The sequence below is a fragment of the Oncorhynchus kisutch genome, linkage group LG12, assembly GCF_002021735.2.
Source record: "Oncorhynchus kisutch isolate 150728-3 linkage group LG12, Okis_V2, whole genome shotgun sequence".
In the NCBI taxonomy this organism is placed as follows: Eukaryota; Metazoa; Chordata; class Actinopteri; order Salmoniformes; family Salmonidae; genus Oncorhynchus; species Oncorhynchus kisutch.
Genome location: NC_034185.2, coordinates 35,924,932 through 35,945,778, shown reverse-complemented (window position 1 = coordinate 35,945,778; position 20,847 = coordinate 35,924,932). Strand labels below are relative to the sequence as shown.

General features: G+C 43.7%; 1 protein-coding gene across 1 annotated transcript in view; it reads right to left on the bottom strand.

The window, feature by feature from the left end:
- Positions 1 to 2,372: 2,372 nt before the first annotated feature.
- Positions 2,373 to 20,847, bottom strand: part of LOC109900389 (kinesin-like protein KIF26B) — a 35,873-nt gene continuing 17,398 nt past the window's right edge. Inside the window, exons 8-15 of the mRNA XM_031837470.1 lie at positions 20,542 to 20,795; positions 16,214 to 16,415; positions 15,546 to 15,705; positions 15,225 to 15,384; positions 11,575 to 15,022; positions 7,284 to 7,453; positions 5,703 to 5,853; positions 2,373 to 5,332 (exon numbers count right to left, since the gene is read on the bottom strand). Coding sequence (XP_031693330.1) covers positions 5,133 to 5,332; positions 5,703 to 5,853; positions 7,284 to 7,453; positions 11,575 to 15,022; positions 15,225 to 15,384; positions 15,546 to 15,705; positions 16,214 to 16,415; positions 20,542 to 20,795 — 4,745 coding nt within the window. The 3' untranslated portion in view covers positions 2,373 to 5,132. The remainder of the gene's footprint in view (positions 5,333 to 5,702; positions 5,854 to 7,283; positions 7,454 to 11,574; positions 15,023 to 15,224; positions 15,385 to 15,545; positions 15,706 to 16,213; positions 16,416 to 20,541; positions 20,796 to 20,847) is intronic.

The following is a 20,847-nucleotide window of genomic DNA, read 5'->3' as shown; positions in this document are numbered from 1 at the left end:
ATGGTTCAAATATAAACATATCCAGGTGTTAGAATGGCCAAGTCAAAGTCCAGACCTGAATCCAATCGAGAATCTGTGGAAAGAACTGAAAACTGCTGTTCACAAATGCTCTCCATCCAACCTCACTGAGCTCGAGCTGTTTTGCAAGGAGGAATGGGAAAACATTTCAGTCTCTCGATGTGCAAAACTGATAGAGACATACCCCAAGCGACTTACAGCTGTAATCGCAGCAAAAGGTGGCGCTACAAAGTATTAACTTAAGGGGGCTGAATAATTTTGCACGCCCAATTTTTCCGTTTTTGATTTGTTAAAAAAGTTTGAAATATCCAATAAATGTTGTTCCAATTCATGATTATGTCCCACTTGTTGTTGATTCTTCACAAAAAAATACAGTTTTATATCTTTATGTTTGAAGCCTGAAATGTGGCAAAAGGTCGCAAAGTTCAAGGGGGCCGAATACTTTCGCAAGGCACTGTAAATCTGTCCCAACAGCAGAGCTTTCTTTTCAGCACCATGGAGTGCATCCTTACCACTGTTACACCTTGCTATCAGCAGACCCTTGTCTGGCAGCGGAATAGTTCATTCAACCTCATTTTACTGCCTTTTTAAAAAACTGATATGGCTGACTTGCTTAAACAAATGTGATTTCTGCTGACAATTGAGAGGTACAAAATATGGCATAAGGGAACAATGAGCGGATAAGAGGCAATCCGTAAGTTTGATTAAGACATTAATGAGCAAGTTAAGACTGATGTAGTCAGTATAACTATTTGTTTAGCACTATTGAAACGTACAGCAACAGAATTCAAAACATTGGCCGTTCTTACAGTATTCTCCCTGCACACCAAGTCAGAACATAGGATAAGTAAATGGGGCATATAAGCAGACAATGAAAGCTACAATATTACAGTATTTTACTATGACATTTCTCTAAAACAGGTTATAGGCTACATGTGCACAACCAAGTCAGAACAGTAGGCTAAGTTATGAGGGGAAAAGGGACCAAATTATTAGGGTGAGGCACATGAGCTACTAACAGTTTACTACACAACATACACTTAGTATTACTTTCTTAGCTACAGTATACATATCTCTCTGGCATATTACATCATTTATGCAGCAGCATACAATACATTTTTAGACTCACCTTGTTGTGCTGTGCTTACTTGAACAGGAAGATGGTGCGGCGGTCCTTGTGGGCATATTTTGGCATCAAACTTTGTCATCAAAGTCTGGAATTCTCTGGATTTATGGTTCTTTCAAGACAACTGAGAACTCTGAAAAAACAAGGTTGAATCATGACGTCAGTGATCTTCAGGCCGGAGCTCTAAAAAGAGGCCAGAGTTCCCGACTTGGAATTCCGAGTTGGATGACCGTTCAAAACGTATTTGACCAGTCGGAGCTCGTTCTTTTCCGTGTTCCCAATTGTCTTGACCTCACTGAAGTCTGAGATTTCCCAGTTTAGAGTTTCCAGTTGTTTTGAATGCGGCTGAAGTCATGCTGGATTGACAGCATGGATAATGTATTAAACCTTTTCTGGCCCATGGTGTTGCATGTTTATCATTTTAAGCTGGGGAAAGAGACCCTTAAACCCAGACTTGGACCACACACCCTCTCCACTGAATAGCAGGCTAGTGACTGCTTTGCAACGCTTGCAGTTAGACAGTGATTCCTTCTAAACCACTCCTTGTTGAATCTGCGATTTCTAACTTGTTGTGTAACGTTTATGGCCGATGAGCACCGATGCATTTTATCTGTAATTTCTCTCATATGACAAGGATAGAAAAAGATTTGCCAGTAGTGATTCATGACGATGACTGCGTGTCTAACTTGCTAGCTAAGATTTTGAAAGTATGATGTTGACATGATCAGTCCAATCAAAGCTACGGTAGATATAACGTGATTTGACGTCACTTTACCTGTGGCCAATGACCTTGAGCCTTCTTGGATGGGCACTTCTAATGTAACCCTATGACAGCACCCAAGGGGCTTGAATTTTAGAGCTCTCCTCGTCGATTTTGTGGTGACGTATTGTCCCCGTGAGTGAGAGAACACTGAGCCAATCACCGCACAACTAGAGAACATTACAAACCCCTACGCTCCGTATTTTCCTCTGGCTGCCCCACCACCATAGAGCGCAAGGAGCTAGGCTGAAACATCTGCATTTTGGAGCTGCCTTACTCAAGAAAGCAAAAAAGAGACCATGTTTGTATTATTATTTTTTACATAGTTTGCAAACTGATTTGTGACACATATTCATGCCAAAATATCATGCAAAACAGGCAACAACAAAAAAAGATGTATTTAGATAAACAAACAAGTGAGGCTCAGAACAGTTGGCCCCACCTGCCCTGAATGACGGGTCACCACGGGTTCTTCTAGCCTACTCCCATATGCTTGATACATCTGGTAGTCCTTAGGGCCCTCTGTCCCATGTACAATTGATTATTTCAAAATATGTACAGTATAGCCTTTGTGCATATGTAGACAATATTTCTAGAACTGGACATTCAAAGTCTGAAATCCAACAGACACAGTGGGTTCATAGAAAGATACGTTGACAGTTTTTATTGTGACACGTCAAACACGGGCAGACCCAGAGCTGAGTAGTATTTACCCTTTGAATTCCCTCTTCCCTTCTGCCCTTTCTAAATATGAAAAAAACATTTGTCCTGTTCACATCTGCATTGTTATCTTTGGGATGATTTGCAATGAGTCCTAAATGGCTGTGAAGTAGAGCAGAAAGAGGGAAATACTGGGATGGGGAGCGATCCAGGGAGTGTGTGTGTAATGAGTCTGACTTTTCGAAGTGAACTCCAGCTGACTGCGCATCCTCATTAACTTCCCACTAGAAAACATTTGTAGCGACATCCACTAATGGCTAAGCTGCTTGCAACATATAACAATAATGTGGCTTAAACTTAACATCCTGCAATTGACTCAAATAGACTGTTAAACCCTGTAGATATGAAAGGAACATATACACTCAGTTTAACCAATGTAGTAATTGCATCGTCTTCTGATAGGCTAGGTGGAATTCTTTGCCATACTGCTTGGACCTATTCAGTCTTTTCAGATCCACGGGACAGACGGAGTGCATGGGGGAGCCTGGTCCCAGATCTGTTTGTGTGGTCTTGCCAACTCCTTCCAGATCACAGGAGGTTGGAGGCACCTTCATTAGGGAGAACAGGCTCGTGGTAATGACTGGAGCGGAATCAGTGGAATGGTATCAAATACAGAAAACACATTGTTTCCAGGTGTTTGATGCCATTCCATTTGCTCCGTTCTGGCCATTATTATGAGACGTTCTCTCCTCAGCAGCCTCCACTGTTAGAGATTAAACCGATGTTGGACCAAGCTAGCCTAGGGGGGTAGGAGCTAGAGCTCCGTTTGGGATTCAGTGTTACTGTCGTTCTCTGTGATAGTGTTTTGTCACCCTTCTCAAACGACTGTTTAAAACAGTGTACTCTGTGTTGGCATTAATAACAACACAAGCCAAGACTCCAGCTCTCACACGAAGTCATGAGACTCGGGTGAATCCTTTGTCATTGAAGTTAAAGGATACAGTAGGGGGCTACACAGCAATACCATAATAAATACAGAGAAATATGAAGACGCAGGTTATAAAGACTTGACATACGACATGCTGATACTGTAAATAGGATTCATAAAATGGACATCATGGAGTGTGTGTGTGTGTGTGCGCGCGAGTGCGTGTGTATGTTAAAAATGTAACACTCATATACGTTAGATAAGTATTCACCCCCTGACTAAATACATGTTAGAAACAACTTTGGCAGTGATTACAAAGGTGAGTCAGCCTGGCTTAGTCTCCAAGAGCTTTGCACACCTGAATTGTGCAATAATTATTCTTTTCAAAATTATTCAAGCTCTGTCAAGGTGTTGGGGTCATGGCTACACAGCAAAAGTTTTATCCTGAAAAACTCCCTAGTCTTTGCCAATGTCAAGTATCCCCGGGTGATACCATGATGCAGCCAACACTGTGCTTGAATATAAGGAGGCAGTTACTTAGTGATGTGTTGTGTTGAATTTGCCCCAAACATAAGGCTTTGCATTTAGGCCAAAAAGTGTATTCCTTTACAATCACCAATGGCCTCATGGTGACATCCCTGAGCAGGTTCATTCCTGTCCTGCAGCTCAGTTCAGAAGGATGACTGTATCTTTGATGCGTCTGCGTGGTTTAATATATAATCCACAGCATAATTATTAACTATACCATGCTTAAAGAGATACTCAATGTCTGATTTGTTATTGTTACCCATCTACCAATCACTACCCTTCTTTACGAGGCTTTTGAAAAGCTTGCTGGTCTTTGTAGTTGAATCTGTGCTTGAAATTCAATACTTGACTGAGTGACCTTACAGATGTTGTATGTATGGGGGACAGAGGAAGGGGTAGTAAGTATCCTTACCTTGTGCGAGACAAAACAGCTCATAGGGCAGGACCCTATCTTCTGTTTCTATAGCGTGAGTCCACTGAGTTGGTACACAGGAAGGGGTAGTCATTTAAAAAAATCATGTCAATTCCTCTTTCGCACATAGTGTATCCATGTATCTTATGTGATTTGTTGTGCCAAATTTGACTACTGAACTCATTTAGGCTTACCTAAACAAAGGGGGGGAATACTTATGCAACTATATTTCAGTTATTTAATTTGTATTCATTTGTAAACATTTGCACTTTTTCCTTTTCACTTAGACATTATGGATTATTTTGTGTAAATCAGTTAAATCCATTGCAATCCCACTTTGTAATGTAACAAAAGGTGGAAAAAAATTCAAGGGGGCGAATACCTGTATTGTGTGTCAGAAGAACATGCACCATTCGGAGTGAGAGTGCTCTGTGGTATTCAGAGATGCTGATTCCACTCCCTCTTATTCAGGAGAAGTCAACACTGAGTGATACTTCTCACTACTGTTAGGGAGTTGAAATACAAATACCTGTCTATGTTTTCAAGTGGAATTCAGATAAGCATAAAAAGACGGTGATATTCCATTAATGGCCTTCTCTCTCTCTCTCTCTCTCTCTCTCTCTCTGTACATCTCTTTTTCTCTTTCTTTGTAAATCTCTCTCTTTGTACATCTATTAACAACAATGGGAACAAAATGACACTAAATTCCCATGAATCCTTGCTGCTGTTCCGTCCGGCGGCGTCTCCGCGCTTGCCGCCGCTTGGTGGCGACGTCGAAGCACGTGACCATCATGACGTTGGCCTTGCAGAGGTTGACCTTGCTCTCCAGCCTCGCCGTGACCACCTCTAACGCTTCCAGGTGTTCCAGGGAGTCAACCTCAAACGTCTGCCACAGGTCAACTACAAAAACACAACACAGTGATCAGTGATGACTGGCCACCAAATTAGCATGATCAAAAACTGCCTATTTCAGCTCGCCATCATCTTAATATAACATGGACTACAGAGGCCTCTCAGGATCAACATTAGCCACACAACACCCTTACAAATACACCAGACAAGGACATGAGATAAGAGGAGAGGCAATCAGGGAAGGGAATATCTTATTATACCGGTTCTATGGCAATACGAAGACTTCATGCAATGGCTGCTATTGCATTGGTCAATAATGAAAAGATGATTGTTCACACCTTGTAGTGTAAGTCCAGTTGCTTAGAGAAATAAACTAACTAGTTAATGAATTGCTGATTACTCTATAGTAAACACTTACACTCTTGGTTCCATTTCCCTGGCTCCAGCATGAGATTCTGTTTGGCCAGCACCAGCTCTCTCTTCAGGCTGTTGTACTTGGCTCTCACCTCTTCGATCCTCTGCTGACGGTGCTCCAGGAACTTGAGTTTGGCACTGAAGCAGGCTATTCCCTGTTAACAACAACACAGCCAAGGACAATGAGAGCTTCAGCTACACATCCATTTACACAGAGAAGAGCCTCTTCAGAACAACAAGCCTCATATTATGGATGCAAGCCATTTTCTTAGGTTAGTTCATAGTGTATATGTATTGTATTTAAATACAAACGTATATACAAAAATAAAAAAATTATCGAGCACACAGCCATGCAATCTTCATAAACATTGGCAGTAGAATGGCTCATACTGAAGAGCTCAGTGACTTTCGACGTGGCACCATCATAGGATGCCACCTTTCCAACAAGTCCATTTCTGCCCTGTTATTGTGAAGTGGAAACATCTAGGAGCAATAACGGCTCAGCCGTAAAGTGGTAGGCCACACAAGCTCACAAAACGGGACAGCCGAGTGCTGAACTGTATAACGTGTAAAAATCATCTGTCCTTGGTTGCAACACTTACTACCGAGTTCCAAACTACCTCTGGAAGCAACATCATAACAATAACTGTTCGTTGGAAGCTTCATTAAATGGGTTTCCATGGCCAAGCATCCGCACACAGGCCTAAGATCACAATGCACAACACCAAGCTTCAGCTGGAGTGGTGTAAAGCTCACCGCCATATGACTCTGGAGCAGTGGAAACGACTTCTCTGGAGTGACGAATCACACTTCATCATCTGCCAATCTGGGTTTGGTGGATGCCAGGAGAACGCTACCTGCCCGAATGCATAGTGGCAACTGTAATGTTTGGTGGAGGAAGAATAATGGTCTGGGGCTGTTTTTCAGGACTAGGCCCCTTAGTTCTAGTGAAGGGAAATATTAACGCTTACAATTACATTCTAGATGATACTGTTCTTACAACTTTGTGGCAACTGATTGGGAAAGGCCCTTTCCTGTTTCAGCATGAAAATGTCCCTGTGCACAAAGCAAGATCCATACAGAAATGGTTTGTCAATATCACTGTGGAATAACTTGACTGCATTACACAGAGCCCTGACCTCAACTCCATCGAACACCATTGGGATGAATTGGAACACAGACTGTGCCTGTCCTCACTAATGCTCTGTGGTTGAATGGAAGCAAGTCCCAACAGTATTGTTCCAGCATCTAGTGGAAAGCCTTCCCAGAAATGTAGAGGCTGTTATAGCAGCAATGGGGGGACCAACTCCATATTAATGCCCATGATTTTGGAATGAGATGTTCGACGAGCAGTTGTCCACATACTTTTGGTAATGTAGTGTGTGTATGTATGTACTGCACATGGACTTTATACATGCAATGCATTGTATGCTTGCATTGTAAATTTGCCATTGTTCTTGAGTTGTGTTTGGCTATTTATGTGTTTGTACACAAACTCAAGAATAGCTCTGATTCTCCTGATGAACTAAACTAAACATGTATCCAAGCCTATCCTCAAACACCCACTGACATCTTGTCCCCTCACCTGTTTGCCTGCTCCTGCTCTCCTCTGCAGCCTATCCACGTCATCTATCTCATAGACCTTGATCTCGTAGGCCTCTGAGATGCCCCTGTCCACCCAGCGAGACCTGGGCCCACTGGCAGACCTCCTCAGAGATTGGGACATGTCATTGGACAGATGCCGCGGGTGTGAACCTACAGGTCAGATGAAATGGAATAAGATAGTGTAGAGTGGTGCAGAGCAGTGTACTGTAGAGTAGATTAGTGTAGAGTAGTGTAGTGTAGAGTAAAGTGGAGTAATTCAGAGCCAGGGAAGGCATGAGACTATAATGAAACATTTTATCTTGTGAAGAGACAGCCTTGAAAATGTTAATCTTGTTTCAGTCATAAATGATCCTTGGTTCCTGCCTGTGCTTGGTAAAGATATGATGGGGGGGGGGGCAACTTGACCCCCTCCTTAGGATCATCTGGCAGAATGCCGAGAATATGTTCTATAAGTTAAAATAAGAGACAGTGCCAGACACATTCCGGCACCAACCCTATGAACTATGTCTATGTAACGTGTCTAACAGGACTGCCCCGGCAGAGCTCCTGATAGACCAATATGGTGCATCAAGTTTGTTGGAACCTCTCCAGTTAACTGTTAATAAACAATGATTCGTTTAAGATTGACTTTGAGTGTCCCTGTGTAGAATTTCCTTGACAATTTGGCGTCAACGAACAGGATGATTGATTCTGCCTGCGTTGCTTTCCAGTGGGGGTCTGCTAGGAAAACCGCTGGCAAATTTTATGAAGTGCTAGGGAAATTCTCTCCTGACCAAAAGAGGATGAGACCCCCCCAGACCCTTACTGTGAGCTGCCCAGGAGGAGACACATCACCTGCAAACAATTGAGGGACTCAGCAACTGAAGTCAATTTAAATGAATTTGTATAAAAATAGGAAAGAATTATAATAAAACCAATTAAACTAAACATAAAAATGGAGGACGGTACCCCCAGTCCTAAATCAAGTAATAGCACAAAGTGAATGTGGATGTGAGTTGTGTGAGTGTAGTGAATGTGGATGTGAGTGTAGTGAATGTGGATGTGAGTGTAGTGAATGTGGATGTGAGTGTAGTGAATGTGGATGTGAGTGTAGTGAATGTGGATGTGAGTGTAGTGAATGTGGATGTGAGTGTAGTGGATGTGGATGTGAGTGTAGTGAATGTGGATGTGAGTGCAGTGAATGTGGATGTGAGTGTAGTGAATGTGGATGTGAGTGTAGTGAATGTGGATGTGAGTTGTGTGAGTGTAGTGAATGTGGATGTGAGTTGTGTGAGTGTAGTGAATGTGGATGTGAGTTGTGTGAGTGTAGTGAATGTGGATGTGAGTTGTGTGAGTGTAGTGAATGTGGATGTGAGTTGTGTGAGTGTAGTGAATGTGGATGTGAGTTGTGTGAGTGTAGTGAATGCGGATGTGAGTGTAGTGAATGTGGATGTGAGTGTAGTGAATGCGGATGTGAGTGTAGTGAATGTGGATGTGAGTGTAGTGAATGTGGATGTGAGTGTAGTGAATGCGGATGTGAGTGTAGTGAATGTGGATGTGAGTGTAGTGAATGTGGATGTGAGTGTAGTGAATGCGGATGTGAGTGTAGTGAATGCGGATGTGAGTGTAGTGAATGCGGATGTGAAAGTTTTATGAGTGTGGAAAGTATTAAGCTGATTGAAACTGGGATAATAACAAGATTGAAATTTGGATATTAAGAAATATTATTTGATTTGTAGCCTTAAGTTTAGTTAACAGAAAATCATGTTCAACATTCATTGGTTCTATTTATAGTTTTATTGGTTAGGGATATGTCAAGTCTCGTACCTTTACCAAAAGTCTGAGACTTTATTTCTCAGACCCTTTAGACAGTCATACAATGCTTTAACCTTATCTTAATCAAATGATCCATAAAGGGACCACTCTGAATATTTCTCAGAATAGTTTTTACAACATTTACTTACGTGTGGGTGTGCAAGTCGTATATTTCTATTATTTTTCTCCATTGTTACTTTATCAAATATCTAGTAACTGTCACGACTCCTACCGAAGGTGGCTCCCCTTCCCGTTCGGGTGGCGCTCGGCGGTCGTCGTCACCGGCCTACTAGCTGCCACTGATCTTTTCCTCCCCCTCCTTGTCTGTTTATTAGTTACACCAGTTGTTAATAAGGTTTATTAGTTGGGCTTTATTAGCCAGCCGGCCCGCCTGCTGGGTGTGCGGGATTGTTTTATGTGTACTCTTTGTACACGCATGTATGTCACGGTTGTGCGGGTACGTGAGCTGTTTTGGGACTGTTTAGTTCCCCTGTGTTTTGGGGCATTTGTTTTGAGTGGCGTCTGTTTTCACCTGGTCGGTGTATAAAGAAGTAGCGCTACTCTGAACTCTCTGTCTCTTGCGTCTGACTCCTTCCTCCACTACACCCCGGGCATTACAGTAACCCATTAAACTCTTCATATGTTACTTTATCTCTAGTAATCCATTCTACTTTTCTTCACCAATTCCTCCTTTAGACTAGTCTTCTAATCATACAGATGTTTAGATATTTACACCAGATGTTCTATTTAACAGCACATTTGGGAATAGTACTTTCTCCTTACATATCTCTCACATGCACAAATTCCCTATTCAATACAGATCATCATAAATGCCTACAGACATCCACACCACTCATGTGCATGTTCAACGACTCTAAATAACACCTTGTGCTATTATCAGTGGTTCTCAGACCACGTAGACTATCGTTACACACGTGCTATTCTAAAGGACAGTGGCGGCTCAGGTGAGAGAAATCGGGACATTATCAAGGGCGGCTTCAGGTGAGAGAAAATCGGGACATTATCAAGGGGCCAGCCAAATGCTAAACCGAGAGTGCCGGGGGGGGAGGGGGATGGTCAACCATGCCAGTAATGGATTTAGGCTTACCCAAAATGTTTTATTTGGGGTATCAGGATGATTGTGGAGGTCTGCACACTGCGGAATTTAGAGCACTTTAGACTAGAAATGCATTAAGATACTGATATGTCATTAACATGCCACTCACTACAAAAGCTCCAGCTGAAATGTTATTTCCAGAATCCATAAATGAAATTGTGTAATGAAGCATGTGGAATTGTATGAAGCGAAGGTCTTAAGCCATGGTTTTGCAAGTTGGATTGTACAACCCAGAATGGAGGGTTTGAAAGTGTCCGTGTTTTTATGCGTTGATTTTGTTTACTTACTACTTTGATTGTAGATTTTAGCTTTAGTATGATGATTATGAAAGAAATTAGATTCACTCCCGTTAATTTAAGTATAACCTTTATTTTGATTTTGTTACAATGATATAGAAGCTACAATCTAATGCTTACCTTAAAATGTAATGATTATTAAGAGGATGGAACATTTTATCTTGTGAAGAGACAGCCTTGAAAATGTTAATCTTGTTTTAGTGTCATAAATAATCCTCGGTTCCTGCCTGTGCTTGGTAAAGATATGAAGGGTGGGCGACATGATCCCCTCCTTAGGACCATCTGGCAGAACACCAAGACTATGTTCTATAAGTTAAGACAGGAGATGGTGCCAGACACATGCCAGAACCAACCCTATGAACTATAACTATGTAACTTGTCTGTAACCAGTACATAAGAGATCTAACGGGACTGCCCTGGCAGAGCTCCTGACAGAAGTTCACTATGGTGCATCAAGTTTGTTGGAACTTCTCCAGTTAACGCTTCTCCAGACCTCCCTGTTAATAAACAATTATTCATTTAAGATTGACTTTGAGTGTCCCTGTGTAGAATTTCCTCGACAAGACAAATACAAGCCCCACTAATATCATATTTTTACTTGACAATTCGAGCACTTTTCTCCTTGGGCTCATTTATTAATGATGTGACCTAGATAAAGTCTTTGGAGGCAAATAAGAGGACAGGAAATGCAATGAATAGTAATCTGTGCAATACCAATGAATTACATAAAAAGCCAATATTACTGTACAATGCATTACAATTTGTGAAAATGCACGTCGCACACATAGCTGCTCCTCACTTCATTGCACATCCGTGTTTTTTTTTTGTTAACACAGAAGACTTTGTTCACCAAATCCACAGAGCACATTCCTGCTATTTTAACACAACACAAAATGCAAAGCAGGAAACATGAATCACACACTTGTAACTACAGCGACTTACAATATGACCAGCGGGTAAAACTGGTTCAAATGCAGTCATTACCAGGTCATTTCAACCAGTTTTGTCCAGTTTTGCTCGCTGGCTGTGCATTCAATTAAGGAATTACCCAGATCAGATCTTACCGTTGCTGCTCCTCCTTTTGGGGTTCCTCTCACTTCGGGCCACACTGATCATAGAACAGCTCTTATTGCTGATAGAGTCTCTGTTGGAGGTAATGCTCCCTGTGGCTTCGCTGTCCCTAACCATGCTCTCATAGCCACTGCTCACCACGCTGTTCCTATTGGTCAATAACGCTGTCTTACCCATGGCCGGGGGCAGCTCCCCGCTCAACACACTAGTGACATCACTGGCGTGCCCGCTGAGGTGGTTGGGCCTGCGAGGCGCTGTTACCCTGGCATAGGGTGAGGGTACAGGGTGAACAGGATGAACCTCTCCCATGGATCTACAGGCAGCTCCAGCCGCTGCTGCCATCTTGTCTAGAACTAGTCCTCCGGAGGCCCCGCCAGAGGGGTAGGGCTCTCTGCCGATCTGGAGGAGCTCTGAGATGCGCCCATTGATTACCCGGACGGGGGACTTTGCTATGAGGCGTGGTGGTAGGGTCTGGGGCGAGGGGGTCTGGTTTCGGCTTAGAGACTGGGTGGACCAGGGTGGACCATGCTCAGGTCTCTTCCCATCAGGGGACAGACTGGCGCTCCTGTTGATGGACTGACGGAACGCTTTGGGAGAGAAGCTGAGGTTCTTGGTACTGGGGATGGGGATGGATATCCGGCGGACCTTAGGGCTGGTCATCATCAGTTTCCCCACCGCGGAGAGCTTAGATCGGCTGGTTCTAGGAGACTGGAGGGCTGTGGAGGTGGTGGTGTTGGGCTCAGTTATAAAGGTTGACCTGTTGGTTTTGGGAGAATGGCCTGTGTAGGAGGTGTTTTTGTCAGTCAAGGGAATGGACCTAGGGGCCCTCCTGGGGCTCCTGCTGGCCCGGGGTAGGGTGGATTGGCTGGACTCCCCTTCCCAACTCCCTTTGGAGCCCTTGGAGCTCCCCATGGAGCTCACAGAGGATAGGCTACTGCCTCGGTCCAGAGTGTGGAACTCCAGTGGTATTCTACCTAAAGAGTTGGTCCTGCTTGCCAACTGCTCTAGTTTAGCACTGAAGAGCCTACTGCTTTCCTCTATGGGAGATTCCAGCTTGCCGCTATCATGTCTAACACTCCGAGTGGATGGCTTGGGCTCCAACGGTGAACTACTGGCTGTGCTGAGAGGACTGTTACTAGTTCTCTGTCTCTGCTGCTGCTCCAGGCTGTATTTCCGAGCTGGTGAGAAGGGGAGAGGGAGGCTCTCCCTGGCACAGGAGAAGATCCCCTGCCTGGCTGAGGATGGCCTCCTCTCCAGGGTCACCCAGGGACTACCAGGGGTGGATGATGTAACGTCTGGGGCTTTATCTTTATACTCCTCGCTCATTACATAGCTCTCCTGCTTGTTGATATTATGCCAGCCTCTTGGTAGACTGGCTGTTTTGTGGTGGGTAGCTGCAAGGTAACCAGGGATACAGTTCTCTGGTGTATTCCTGCTCCTTTCACTACTGTCCCCTGGTGTCTTTGGAGTAATTAGGGAAGATGGAACAGGTAAGACCCGGTCATAACAGGTTAGGGAACAGGTGGTGAACTCCCCTCCTCTGGGATAGCTCCTTTCTGCTTGGTTACCACTCCTCCCTCTGGCCCTATTCTCTAATGACATCATCTCATAGCAACCGGTCTCCTCCCAGGCATGTATGTCACATGATGCAATACTATTAGTTTCACCTGGGAAAGGCATCAAAATGCTCTCGTTGGTATTCTTCTCGTGATTCCTCTCAGTAATATAGAACACACCTTCTGTCTCCATCGCCGTTTTACTTCCTGAACCTTTTAGATTATATTTCTTCTCCGGTTCAGCATAAGCATCCGCTCGCATGAAACGGGTGTTAGAAACCCCTCGGCGATGACGAGACCCCTCCGCATCACTACTCCTACTGAGGTCAGCGAGCGAGGGGTTTATAAAGGAGGGCAAGACCCGGTTCTCCACCCTGGAGAGAGAAGACATATCTTTGGGTTTGGTGTTGACTTCCACAGCCATGATCTTAGTGGTAGTAGCAGGGTCCATGGCCTTGATAGTGGAACCTGTAGAATCTTCACTAATGTTACTGATAATCCTGATGGGAAGGGAACCCAGTACTGACCCTGAAGAAGCCTGGCCAGAGGAGGAGTGGGCATCCCTGATCCTGATGATGTTCCCTGCCCGGCCTCCTCTCTCCAGCGCCCCGCTGATGGTAACCTCCTCCACCATGGTGAACACCAGCTCATCCTGACCCGTCTGGTCCAACGGCTGCTGGACCATGACCGTGATGGTGGCCTTCATCTCCTTCAGGTCCGACTCTGTAGTAGGAAGCTTGGAAAGCTGGGGAAGGATCATCTCTCCTAGGGGAACACTGGTAGCCAAGCAGGAGGTGGTGGAGGACGAGGGGGAGAGGAGGGATGGAGAGACAGAGGGGGATATCGGAGTGCTCTTGCCCGCCGGAGAGGTCCTGGTCTGGTGTTGCAGCAAGCCAGACCTCCCTGGGTATCCAGCTGGCTCCAGAGGCAGGGGAAAAAGAGACAGAGGAGGATGAGAGCTTGGCACCGGGCTGATCTGAGTGTAGATGTCACTGTGCTGCGGAAGAAAGCTGTACTCAGGGGGGTTGCCTTGGTTCTGGCAGGCTGGATGTATACTGATAGAGCCACAGGGGTTTGGTTGGTCCTCTTTGGAGCTGGCTGCACTTCCCTCCTCACAGTCATACAGACCAGAGTCCTCTCTCTGAAAACTGTCGACCGGAAGACTGCCATCTGTCACCAGGCTCTCTTTCTCGCCCACAATGGAAAGCTCACACCACTTCACCTTCATATTCAGTAGTTTCAAGAAGGAGGTATTCTCCATAGTCTCAGTTCTGCCTGAGCCATCTTGGGGGACTGGAGGGGACTCGGTCATGGCAGAAGGTTCTTTTAACGATGACTTGGTAACTGTTTCGCTGCCGTCGATGCACCCGAGTCGCTCCTGCAGCTCTGCGAAAGTGTCACACTTAAGACTTAAGTTCCTCTCACATTGGCCCACTTCTGCTGTATTCTGAGGAAGTTGTTCTTGGATGATGCTCTCATTCTTCTTCTTCTCTCCCTGCAGTCTGGGCATGATGTTTAGAAGGTGCTGCAATAGCTCTTTCTTTAGAGCAGAAAGCTCAGCATCCTCCGATTCCGCTTCAGCCTTATTCTGGTGTAGAGAGTGGATAATGGGGGTAAACTCCGGCTGGCCCTGGCCCTGCTGGGTCAGCTCCGCACTGGGCTGCTGGACCGAGCCATCGGGGTTGACGTGGATGACCGTGTCACAGCACTGGTTGCTGCTGGAGTGGTCATCCAGCAGGTCGCCACCGAGCCTGAGCTGGGGCAGGTCACTGAGGTCAGAGTCCACAGCATTGGTAGAGTGAAACGCTCTGAGAGAGAAGGGACTACTCCCTCCACTCCTCTCTCTACTCAGACTTCTACCACTGGGAGAGCAGGATGTTGAATGCTGTGAGAGAGAGCGAGAGAGAGAGAGAGAGAGAGGTCAAAGATAGTGATAATTTTTTTTGCCTCGCCACAAAAAATAAATGCTACTAAACTGCTTCAATTGTTTACTGTTAGGCCACCCAAGGTTCATTGAATAACACTTTTAACAACATTCTTGGCACCAAGAATGTAATGGTAAGTAATCTATAATTCAGTAGACATACGTTTGCCTTCTTCTGTGTCCTGCGAATGCGCGAGGCAATTTGGACAGTGGAGAATGTCTCTGGGAAGTGTTCTGGTGAGTCAGTCACATGGGCCAGCACGGTCGTATGACAGTTAATATTACCCAGAGACTCCTGTAGCAGCATGGTCACTTTACTATCTCTGTGGTGAGCACAAAATACAACCATCCTCATCATCATCACCGTCATGCATTATACCTAACACGTACCATACAATTATATGACATATCAGTATTAAAGACTCAATTTCATGATATACTGCTTGAATCAATTCTTTTAAATTGAAAGTCTCCAGTATCTAACCTGTACGGGATGTTTTTGTTTGTTCCATTGTTGAGTAAGGCCAGTATAACACTGCCCAGTTCAGACTCAGGACATCCTGTTCTGCTGTCACTTGTTCTACTGGTCCCCTTTATACTGTTAGCCAGGTCTATCATGATCAACCTGCTATGACCCCCTGGTACTGATAGAGGGAGAGGGAGAGGGAGAGGGAGAGGAGAGGAGAGAATTCACTAGAGGAAATGAAGGGCGGAAAAACTGAGATCACCAGAGAGAATAGTTGAGAATAGAGCAAAGAAAATGATAAAAAATAAATCCAAGGTATTCCAAGTATTCTTAGAAAACAAATGAGGTACAGTTTATTCAGTCAGCCGTATGCAAATGAAGTCTCCAGATATTAGCTTGATAGCTTACTCACGAGTCCGTACGGTGACACATACAGTGCAAGCTACGTACAGGTCACTGACCAATAAGAAGAAGGAAAAAATACGAACAAAAATAAAGAGCGTACAGACATTTTTACTGTCAGTGTCTTGACAAAGTACTCTGACTGAAACGTGGACACAGTAAGCAATGTGCATAGGTAATAACCTTATTTCCTACACACCATAGATATAGGGCCCATAGATATCTCTATCTGATCTATATAGCGTGCCAGAGTTATCTTTTCTACAATGTACAGAAATAGCCACCTTTGCCGCTGCCCTCTGCGAGCTGCTGTTGGACGTGCAGAGTAAAAAACATATGGGAGCTGGAGGAGGACGATGGTGTGGTGATGTCACTGCGAGCGCCACTCGTCGGGCCGCCGGCACGGTGGCGCGATGCGATGGCTGCATCCAGCAGGAAGGCAGCTCTCTCGGCGTTGGGGGCAGATACCACACTGTGGTGCCGAAGCTGCATTAGAGGAAGACAGCATATTTAACTTTATTTTATATTCGTATTTTATTTTCACGACAGAACATAGATAATGTATGTAGAGAGGGAGAAAGGTCGGATAGAGGTACAATGGCACAGAGGGGGAAAGCGGGACTCCGGGACAGACACCGGCAGAGCAAGGCATGAATATAATATGACATGTTGTTCAATGTGACAATGCCAATGTAATTTTGTAACTGGGATTATGTACTGTAATTAAGTTAAATCCCACTCCCTGGCTCTTCTGATAATGCATCTGAATAAGGAATGAATTAGTGTTGTCTAATTCCTGACTGTGTTAGTACCAAACAAAACAGTAATTATATATAAGTAATTATATACAGTGCCTTCAGAAAGTATTAACACCCCCTGACTTTGCCACATTTTGTTGTGTTACAGTCTGAATTTAAAATGGATTAAATTGCTATTTTGTGTCACTGCCTACACACAATACCCCCTTAATGTCAAAATGTTTTTCGACATTTTTACAAATGTATTAAAAATTAAAGGCTGAAATGGCTTGAGTCAATAAGTATTTAACCCCTTTGTTATGGCAAGCCTAAATAAGTTCCGGAGTAAACATTTGCTTAACAAGTCACATAATAAGTTGCATGGACTCACTCTGTGTGCAATCACAGTGTTTCACAAGGTTTTTGAATGAGTGCCTCATCTCTGTACCCATCAAATACAATTATCTGTAAGGCCCCTCAGTTGAGCAGGGGATTTCAAACACAGATTCAACCACAAAGACCAGGGAGGTTTTCCAATGCCTCAGGAAGAGCCAGCAGCACACCACCCTCCTTCCCACTGCTGGCTTACCTCTGAAGCTAAGCAGGGTTGGTCCTGGTCAGTCCCTGGATGGGAGACCAGATGCTGCTGGAAGTGGTGTTGGAGGGCCAGTTGGAGCCACTCTTTCCTCTGCTCTAATGAATAAATATCCCAGGGCAGTGATTGGGGACATTGCCTTGTGTAGGATTACATCTTTTGGATGGGATGTTAAATAGGTGTCCTGACTCTCTGTGGTCACTAACAATCCCACGAGACTTATCGTAAGAGTAGGGGTGTTAACCTTAATGTCCTACCTAAATTCCTAATCTGGACCTCATACTGTCACCTAATCATCCCTAGCTTACAATTGGCTCATTCCTCTCCCCTGTAACTACTCCCCAGGCTGTGAATGAGTTTTCAGTCAACATACCTGGTAAAAAAAGAAGGGCACCTATTGGTAGATGGGTAAATGTTTAAAAAGCAGATGTTGAATATCCCCTTGAGCATGGTGACGTTATTAATTATACTTTGGATGGTGTATCAATACACCCAGTCACTACAAAGATACAGGCGTCCTTCATAACTAAGTTGCTGGAGAGGAAGGATACCGCTCAGGGATATCACCATGAGGCCAGTGGCGACCTGTCATTCAGGACAGAGCTCCCAATTCTGAGCTAAAATAAATAAATCATTTATACATTGGCTCGGTGTTCTGTCACTCATAAGGGCGCTACGTCACCACCAAATCTAAGGGTAAAGCTAGAAAATTCAATCCCATAGAGTTACATTAGAAGTGCCCATCCAAGAAGGCTCAAGGACATTGGCCACAGATAAAATTACTATCCCATTATATCTACAGTAGCTTTGATTGGACTGATGTCAACATCATACTTTCAAAATCTTAGCTAACAGTCATCATCATGAATCAAGTCGACAATCTACTGGCAAATCCTTTTTAATCCTTGTCATATGAAGATAAATAGTGAAGAGAAATTATAGATAAAATGTATCGGTACTCATTGGACAACAACAAGTTGGAAATCGCAAATTCAACAATGAGTGGTTTGGAAAGAATTAGTGGCTAACTGCAAGTATTGCAAAGCAATCACTAGCCTGCTATTCAGTAGAGTGGCATGTGTGGTCCAAGTCTATGTTTAATGGTCTCTTTGCCAAGCTTTAATGATAAACATTCAACATTGGCCATGCTGTCAATCCAGCAGGATTTTTACCGTGCTCAAAACAACTGTTAACTCAGAACTGGGAAATCTGACTTCAGTGAGTTCAAGACAACTGGGAACTTGGGAAAAAATGAGCTCTGACTGGGAAAATACATTTTAAACGGTCATCCAACTCAGAATTGTAAATCAGGAACTCGGGCCTCTTTCTAGAACTCCGACCTGAAGATCACTGATGTCATCATATTTCAACCTTGTTTTTTTCCAGAGTTCCCAGTTGTCTTTAAAGCACCATAAATCCAGAGAATACCAGACTTTGATGACAACGTTTTATCACGAAGGACCGCCGTGCCACCTTCCTGTTCAAGTCAGCACAGCACAACAAGGTGTCCAAAAATGTATTGTATGCTGCTGCATAAATTATGTAATATGCCATAGAGATATGTATACTGTAGCTAAGTGTATGTTGTGTAGTAAACTGTTAGTAGCCCATGTGCCTCATCCTAATAATTGAGTCTATTTTCCCCTCTTAATTTTGCCAGCTATTCTGACTTGGTGGTGCACATGTAGCCTATAACCTGTTTTAGAGAAATGTAATCAATGAATATTGTAAGAGCTTTCATTGTCTGCTTATCTGCCCCCTTCATTTATCCTATTGTTTTGACTTGGTGTACAGGGAAAACACTAAGAACAGCCCATGTTCTGAATTCTGAATTTTTAAAGGGCTGCTTCGCTGCCAGACAAGGCTCCGCTGATAACCAGGTGTAGTAGTGGTAAGGTTTTGGGACTGCTGTTGGGACTCTGTTGTTGGGACAGCTTTATGTAGTTCCTAACAGTTTGTGGGCACCGTTTCTTACTGTTAAAGCGCAATTAAAGTATTGTTTAGTGTTGTGTTGTGGCTTTGCTGGCACACATTCCCAAAACATTAGTTTGCCCCACAAGATTTACATGCTAAAATAGCCATCATTCGTATGAGGCGAATGGTGACTTTAAAACAGTTAGAGTTTAATGGCTGTGATAGGAGAAAACTAAGTATGGCTCAACAACATTGTAGTTACTCCACAATACTAACCTAAATGACAGTGTGAAAAGAAGGAAGCCTGTACAGAATAAAACTATTCCAAAACATGCATCCTGTTTGCAATAAGGCACTAAAGTAAAACTACAACAAACAAAAAAACATTTTTTAAAACATAATTTCCTGAATATAAAGCGTTATATTTGGGGCAAATCCAACACTCTTCATAATTTCAAGCATGGTGGTGGCTGCATCATGTTATGGGTATGCTTGTCAACAGCAAGGACTAGGGAATTTTGGGGGATAAAAATAAACGGAATAGAGCTAAGCACAGAAAAACTTGGTTCAGTCTACTTTCCAACAGACACTGGGAAACATTCACCTTTTTGCAGGAAAATAACCTAAAACACAAGGCCAAATACACATTGGAGTTGCTTACCAAGACGACATTGAATGTTCCTGAGTGGCCTAGTTATAGTTTTGACTTTAATTGGCTTGAAAATCTATGGCAAGACTTGAAAATGGCTGTTGAGAAATGATCAACAACTTTCTTGTCAAAGCTTGGAGAAATTTTAAAAGAACAATGTGCAAATATTGTACAATCCAGATGTACAAAGCTCTTAAAGACTTACCCAGAAAGACTCACATCTGTAATCGCTGCCAAAAGTTATTCTGACATGTATTGACACAGGGGTGTGAATACTTATATAAATGAGATATTTCCGTATATCATTTTAAGTCATTATGGGGTACTGTGTGTAGATGGGTGAGAAAAAGATCAGTTTAATACATGTTTAATTCAGGCTGTAACACAACAAAATGTGGAATAAATCAAGGGGTTATGAATACTTTCTAAAGGCACTGTAAGATACACTTAGATACACATGACACCTTAGTAACATGTGTAGTAGTAACAATGTAACTACAGTAGCATGTGTTTTTCTGTGTTCTTAAGACTTGGGACTTCATTAAGAAACTGTTCTTACGCAGAGATTTCACAGCAATGGTGCACATAGAGAAATTCAATAGAGAGCTGACTCTTCCATATTCTGCATAGCAAAGAATCAAGTCAGTTCTATAAACGTTACACATTTCTATGTGATCTGAACCGTCCACAACAATAAGCCCCTGTATCATCATTTACCTGTATTCCATAGATGGGGTCCTCAAAGAGATAAAGGTCTGCCGATGGGCTGTCCTGGAGGTTGCCTGACAGTAAGTCCCTGAGGGTCTCGTCCTCCCCACAGACCTCCATAGCGGACACAGACACAGCCAGGCTGGCCCCAGTCCTCTCCCTCCTCCTCCTTTCTGTGTGACTGTAGAACCAGGAGATGGCACACGGGATGACCCCTAAACTCTGGCTGCTGCTATCACTACCCATCATGGTGTGCGACTTCCCTGTTAACCACAGTAATAAGACACACACAACACAGTCAGTTTGGGTGCTCTG